The following is a 7500-nucleotide window of genomic DNA, read 5'->3' on the forward strand; positions in this document are numbered from 1 at the left end:
AATCACCAACCGGCATGGGAAAGCGGAGCTCGAGCCTCCTCCGTGAGAAGCGACAGTGTTTCTATGTTCTCCACGGCACAGCTTGTTCATACAGGGTTTCAGTGTGACTGTCTGACGCATCTTTTCTCTCGTTTTCATTTGCTTGTGTGCTGCTGCATGCAAATTGGACCGGCAGCGGCAGTCACTAGCATGTGGTCACAGCCAGACAGCTAACATGTTGGAAATAGAAGCTGCATGGCGCCCACCAGAACAATTCGCCCACGTGAGTTAAAAAAATAAATAAAAAACATGTCGACAGAACGATTTTTACAAAAACGTTTTCAAAAAGGACTCTGAAAATATGCCTCCAGTCATGTACAATTACGTCGAAGTGCATGAAATGCTTTTCTAAAAGGCCATACATATCCTGGACCCTGAATGTGGGCAAATCCTAGAAAAACGCTTCTGGCTTAAGCAAGCCAGTTAAGCAAGAGGTTCTTTATATGTATTTCAGGAATTATAAAAAATAAATAAATAAATAATAATGTCACTTTGAATGTACCTGTATGATGTAAACCTCCTCACGGCCGTTGTACCAGACCTCAAACTTCTTGATGTCTCCTTTGATGGTCTCCGTGATTCCCACAGCGCTCATCTGGAACAGGGTCAGAGGTCAACACAGACAGATTGATACAGCAGATTTTACACTTGTGAAACGATCTACTTCTGCATGTACTGTTCATGTTAGCCTAGCATGTGAAAGAGTAGACTTCTGTACAGTAGCGTGTCAAGAGAGAGGTGCGTGTTTTGACACATTAGCCTCGCGTGTAGACATGGGAAATGTGTGTAGAGGCTTGCGTGTTCTGTTGCGTGTAAAACTGCTAACACTTTTAGTTCAGCTTGGATTTTGTTCTACAGGCAGGGTTCTGAGACGGAATTGTCACGGGTTCTCTTTTTCAATCTGTCTCTTTCACTCTCTCTCTCTCTCTGTATCACTCTGTCACGGTCTGTCACTCTCTCGCTCTCTCTGTCAATCTTTCTTTCTTTATCTCTCCCTCTTCTATCCTCTCTCTCTCTCTCCCCCTCTGTCAGTCTTTCTTTATCTCTCCCTCTCCCTCCCTCTCTCTCTCTGTCAATCTCTCTCTCTCTGTCAGTCTTTCTTTATCTCTCCCTCTCCCTCCCTCTCTCTCTGTCAATCTCTCTCTCTCTCTCTCTCTCCCTCTCTCTCTCCGAGATCCATAGGAGGGTTCCACATGTTTGTTGCCGGGAGGGAGGACAGCAACACTATGTCATCAAAGGTTTCCTGTCCAAAACACACATTCTCCCAGCGTCCTCTCTGATTAAAGGACTTCCTGTCTTTTCCATCTACTTCCTATCTGACTGGTTACCGATGAAGATAAAACTTGAAATACATCAATACTGTATAATATAAACACATCAGTACACAGATATACAGACATGGGGAATAGCAAGGTTCTCAGGGGTTCTGATAGGACATCTTTGATCCTTCATAATTGATGGGGAATGTGAGAGGAAGATGATAAGCAATAGATTGAGATGTAAAGCAAGCAGTTGAGATGTAAGACTGGCTGGATCAGGGGAGGCTGGTGGAGGTAGAAATCGGAGGACGGGCTCGTTGTAATGCATGGAACGGAATTAGGAATGGCATCAAACACATTCCTCATTCCGTTCCATGCACTACAAGGAGCCCGTCCTCCGATTTCTACCTCCACCAGCCTCCCCTGATGTACACACAAGTACAGTCCTCCGATGCTCGTCCGGCCTCTGCGAGTTCTCAATTAGTTAACTCTCATTTAGTTAACTCTCAATTAGTTAATTCTCATTTAGTTAACTCTCAATTAGTTAACTCTCATTTAGTTAACTCTGATCTGCACTTGGACTCCGGGAAGTCTCAAGCTGTGTCGCCTGGGTCCACACACAGGTCACGCATGACACCTGTTATGGAAAATACATTCATAGAACTATTTTCAGGTTATACACTTTCATATGACTGATACAACTTGTGTAACTACTGTGATGACATTTTCTCTTGCCACTCCTCTAAAGTTCTATAGCCATTGTTCTGAGAAGCACTGTATGATTTACCATATGAACAGCGGTGATCTCTGAGGGGGTGGTAGGAGAGAGCAATAGTGGAGGAACAGGCGCATCCTGTCGATAGGTGTGAAATGTTGAACGGCGATTAATCAACAAGAAAGTCTCCCCATTGTTCATTCTCTCCCGCCCTTTCTCACGTAAGCACAGGCCCATCAGCCGATAGCCTTGGCGGCGCCTGTATTATGTTTAAACTGTATAAAAGACGAACCTGATCATTGTCTCTTTAGACTTGTGCTGAACGGACCCCTGGTTCTACGCTGGGCTGCTGTTACGCTCTTGTCTCTTGTTTGCAAGCAATAAATACCGGACTCAGATATTGTGGCTACTCAGGACTTGTTTCTTGATTCTTACCTCCGAAGAGCTAAAGTACAGAGTGGTAAATCCTAGACTTCCACCACACACCCAAGCGCACTTTGAAAAATGCAGTAATCAGAAATACGTGGAAATCGCTCAAAGTGACTGTTTTTCTTTCTTTTTTTTTTACTTTCAAAAAAGTATCCGTGGCTTGTATTTTGTTGCTACGGGAGACCACAGACTTGATTTTGTGTTGCAGCTAGTCTTTTTGTTCCTCCTCCCCATGTGTCTTTTACGAGTTGTGAACAAGTTGAGACGTTTCTACAGCTCCACCTGTGCTCGACACGGTGGTTTAATGGCAGTTCTATCAGTTAGCTGCTAACGACACAGGATCTGATTGGATCCCGGGGCACCATGTTGCCTGCTGTCCGCCCGCCTGCTGTGGGCGGGACTTCCATTCTAACCAATGGGATCGCCGGTACCTGGAGACATTGCCTCAGCATTCTGTTTGCGGGCGCCTTGAGTCACTAACTGCCAAAGAATTCCGGAACACTCACCACCTACAGCGCCAAGTGTTTGGTTGTGGCTTACCTAGCAACAATACTTTGATTGGCTACAAAATGAAGCATTATAATTTATGCATTTTTGGTGAATAAAGTCACCCTTGGCTGTCTAGTTTAAGTTAGGCGTCTTAAAACTAGTCAAGTCCCTCTGTTTGTTAGATGGTTTCGCCTACACATCCCAGGGTGCCCCTCACCTTGAGGGAGTGTTTGAAGCTGTAGGAGGGGGAGGGGCCTGTCTTCTCGTGTCCGTCTGTGGTCTCGTCCCTCTTCTTGCAGAAGAGCAGCATCTTGTTGTAGAGGAACAGGTGTCTCTGCATGGGTTTGAACCTGGCCAGGTCCTTCACCTTGCTGTGGCCTCTCTTGTGGTCCGTCCACACGTTGAAGGAGCCCTGCATCAGCAGCTTCCCCAGCTCACTGAGGTTACCCTGGGGGGGGGGGGTTGGGACGACACAGGCTCTGAGTTCCACACACCCTCACACACCCTACACACACCCTACACACACCTTACACACACCCTACACACACCCTACACACACACACCCTCCTACACACAATCTCTCTCTCTCACACACACACACACACACACACACACACACACACAAACAAAAATCTACACTCTAGACTCCCCACATTATCAAACCTTGGAAATATTATTCTTTTAATGGTTGAGTTTGAAATGTCAATCAACATATGTGTAAAGTTGGCTCAGTGTGTGACTATTAATTATACAGTATGTAATTCATTCAATTCACGACGTGGAAATAATCAGTTTCAGTCTGAAGCACTGCACACAGAGCGCTAACAGCAGAATGTAATTTACTAGTGTTTAAAATATCAAATAAATTGGACTTGGGTCCCTGAAAGAAACAAAAATCCACATTTGGGTCTCAAGATGAAAACATTTAAAAACACTTACACTAGAACCCTGCCCAGGAGCGCGCCACACACACACACACACACCGTCAACAACAACCCCAAGCACACTACTATGATAATCTGATCCTAATCAAACCGGCTCTTCACACCCTGACCCCACCCTGAACCCTGTGACCCCGCCCTGACCCCTTGCTGACCTCGAAACCTGTGATGGCGATCTGATGCATGGAGTCGTTGACAGACTTGATGATGTCCAACATGGTGGCCAGAGCCTCCTCCAGCTCAGCTGTGCCCTCCGAGGTCTTGCTGCACTTTAACATCTCCTACGGGGGAGGAGGAGGAGGAGGAGAGGAGGGAGGGGGAAGGAGGAGGAGGAGGAGGTGAGGGGGAGGAGGGAGGGCGAGGAGGTGAGGAGGAGGAGGTGAGGGGGAGGAGGGAGGAGGGAGGGGGAAGGAGGAGGAGGAGGAGGTGAGGGGGAGGAGGGAGGGCGAGGAGGTGAGGAGGAGGAGGGGGAGGAGGAGAGGGAGGAGGGGGAGCAGGGGGGAAGGAGGAGGAGGCTTTTTATTAAAGCAATCCAATTCTATATTTTGCACCCAACAAAAAACATTTATCACAAAGTTCTTGGACACTACATACTGTACTGCAGGGTGTAGACAGACAACTAGTCATTGTTCCAGTGGCATGAATAAAAACTCATGGGATTTGCATGGCATTGTTTTACTTTCTTAGATTGTTTTCATTCTTTTCCCCACTCATTAAGGGGATGCACCAAACTGCTAGGATCCTGTCTGTCTGTCTGTCTGTCTGTAACCCAACCCCTGCTAGGACCCTGTCTGTCTGTCTGTCTGTCTGTCTGAATTTTAAACTAACCCCTGCTCGGACCCTGTTTGTCTGTCTGACTGTAACCCAACCCCTGCTAGGACCCTGTCTGACTGTAACCCAACCCCTGCTAGGACCCTGTCTGTCTGTCTGTCTGACTGTAACCCAACCCCTGCTCGGACCCTGTCCCTGTCTATCTGTCTGTAACCCAACCCCTGCTAGGACCCTGTCTGTCTGTCTGTCTGTCTGTCTGTCTGTCTGTCTGTAACCCAACCCCTGCTAGGACCCTGTCTGACTGTAACCCAACACCTGCTAAGACCCTGTCTGTCTGTCTGTCTGTCTGTCTATCTGTCTGTAACCCAACCCCTGCTAGGACCCTGTCTGTCTGTCTGACTGTAACCCAACCCCTGCTAGGACCCTGTCCCTGTCTATCTGTCTGTAACCCAACCCCTGCTAGGACCCTGTCTGTCTGTCTGTCTGACTGTAATCCAACCCCTGCTAGGACCCTGTCTGTCTGTCTGTAACCCAACCCCTGCTCGGACCCTGTACCTGTCTGTCTGTCTGTAACCCAACCCCTGCTAGGACCCTGTCTGTCTGTCTGTCTGAATTTTAAACCAACCCCTGCTCGGACCCTGTCTGTCTGTCTGACTGTAACTCAACCCCTGCTAGGACCCTGTCTGTCTGTCTGTCTGTCTGTCTGACTGTAACCCAACCCCTGCTAGGACCCTGTCTGTCTGTCTGTAACCCAACCCCTGCTAGGACCCTGTCTGTCTGTCTGTAACCCAACCCCTGCTAGGACCCTGTCTGTCTGTCTGACTGTAACCCAACCCCTGCTAGGACCCTGTCTGTCTGTCTGACTGGAACCCAACCCCTGCTAGGACCCTGTCTGTCTGTCTGACTGGAACCCAACCCCTGCTCGGACCCTGTCCCTGTCTGTCTGTCTGTAACCCAACCCCTGCTAGGCCCCTATCTGTCTGTCTGTCTGTCTGAATTTTAAACCAACCCCTGCTCGGACCCTGTCTGTCTGACTGTAACCCAACCCCTGCTAGGACCCTGTCTGTCTGTCTGTCTGTCTGTGAGTCAGAGGCAAGGTGTGAAACTACATAAAGCTCTCCATCCACATACAGCTACAGCAAACACATGCTTCTCCTACAGCACACTGAGCTATAGTACAGTACTATATTGTGCTGTACTATACTGTACTATACTGTGCTATATTGTGCTGTGCTATACTGTGCTATATTGTGCTGTGCTATACTGTGCTATATTGTGCTATATTGTGCTGTACTATACTGTGCTATATTGTGCTGTGCTATACTGTGCTATACTGTGCAATATTGTGCTATATTGTGCTGTACTATACTGTGCTATATTGTGCTGTGCCATGTTAAACCCACTTTGAGCATCAGCTGGTACTTGGTGATCCGCTGGACGGGCTTGAGGAGGTAGGCGTCCAGGGACAGCTTGTGCTCCAGCTTCTTCTGACACTCCTTCAGGAACATCAGACGAGAGGTTGATAGGGAGAGAGAGAGAGAGAGAGAGGTTGAGAGGACAGAGAGGGAGAGAGAGAGAGAGAGAGGTTGATAGATCGAGAGAGAGAGAGAGTGAGATAGATAGTTGTACACGTGCATCCACAGCCTTCACTCTAACTGTATTAACAGAGGTATGGTAGTGTTTGTGGGGGTGTAGGGGCTAGGAGGTGGGGGTAGGGTGTAGGGGCTAGGAGGTGGGGCTAGGAGGTGGGGGTAGGGTGTAGGGGCTAGGAGGTGGGGGTAGGAGGTGGGGGTAGGGTGTAGGGGCTTGGAGGTGGGGGTAGGAGGTGGCGGTAGGGTGTAGGGGCTAGGAGGTGGGGGTAGAGTGTAGGGCCAAGGAGGTGGGGGGTAGAGTGTAGGGGCTAGGAGGTGGGGGTAGGGTGTAGGGGCTAGGATGTAGGATATAGGGAGTAGGGTGGAGGGAGTAGGCAGTAGGGTGTAGGGTGTAGGATGTAGGGTGTAGGATGCAGGGAGTAGGGCGTTGGGAGTAGGGCGTAGGGCGTCGGGAGTAGGGCATAGGGCACTCACCTGGAAGAACAGGCTGTCTCCACACTGTCTCCAGAGGGCCTCGGAGCGAGGCTTGTTCTGACAGTACTTCTCATAGATCTGCAGCTCCTCCTTCTGCAATCACACCATAGAGACTCATAAACATGCACCACACCAAACACAGACACACACGCCTGCTCATTTCCACTCCCTGTCAGGTTGGCTCAGAGGCTTCAACAAAGACACGTACCCTTTTGAGAAAACAGGTTCCCACTAACTCCGGTTTCTCAGTGCAGTTCTCCAGCTCTTTGAGGAATGTCCTAGAAGGAACAGAACAGACATAACCATCATGTTTCTGAAGGCATTTTGAAGGTAAAATGACGATATTTCCTCTTGGTCCTTTACAGTTCCTGAGAAATTGTTGTTTGAACTGTACTACTATGTATGTCAACTGAAATGGAACAATAAAAACTAAGAAATAAAAATAAATAAATTATATATATATATATATATATATATATATATATATATATATATCAGTACCAGTCAAAAGTTTGGACACACCTTGCCAAGAGTTACCAAAAGCTGTCATCAAAGCAAAAGGTGGCTACTTTGAAGAATCTAAAATATAAAACATATTCTGGTTTGTTTAACACTTTTTTGTTTACTACATAATTCCATATGTGTTCCTTCATAGTTTTGATGTCTTCAATATTAATCTACAATATTAATCTACAATGTAGAAAATAATTTAAAAAAAAAAGAAAAACCATTGAATGAGAAGGTGTGTCCAAACTTTTGACTGGTACTATATGTTTTTTTGCTCAGCACTA

At 47.4% G+C, this 7500-nt stretch overlaps 2 protein-coding genes across 2 annotated transcripts in view; one reads left to right on the forward strand and one right to left on the reverse strand.

The window, feature by feature from the left end:
* Window positions 1-7500, reverse strand: part of mcf2l2 (MCF.2 cell line derived transforming sequence-like 2) — a gene marked incomplete at its 5' end in the record, with an annotated part of 73144 nt that overhangs the window by 17824 nt on the left and 47820 nt on the right. The window contains 6 exons of the mRNA XM_083694769.1: window positions 542-634; window positions 3149-3379; window positions 4028-4153; window positions 6047-6139; window positions 6710-6802; window positions 6918-6987. Coding sequence (XP_083550895.1) covers window positions 542-634; window positions 3149-3379; window positions 4028-4153; window positions 6047-6139; window positions 6710-6802; window positions 6918-6987 — 706 coding nt within the window. The remainder of the gene's footprint in view (window positions 1-541; window positions 635-3148; window positions 3380-4027; window positions 4154-6046; window positions 6140-6709; window positions 6803-6917; window positions 6988-7500) is intronic.
* Window positions 6905-7500, forward strand: part of b3gnt5a (UDP-GlcNAc:betaGal beta-1,3-N-acetylglucosaminyltransferase 5a) — a 16468-nt gene continuing 15872 nt past the window's right edge. The window contains exon 1 of the mRNA XM_083695267.1: window positions 6905-7039. The gene's annotated coding sequence lies outside the window, so the exon portion shown is untranslated. The remainder of the gene's footprint in view (window positions 7040-7500) is intronic.

This window comes from Argentina silus (genome assembly GCF_951799395.1).
Source record: "Argentina silus genome assembly, chromosome: X".
In the NCBI taxonomy this organism is placed as follows: domain Eukaryota; kingdom Metazoa; phylum Chordata; class Actinopteri; order Argentiniformes; family Argentinidae; genus Argentina; species Argentina silus.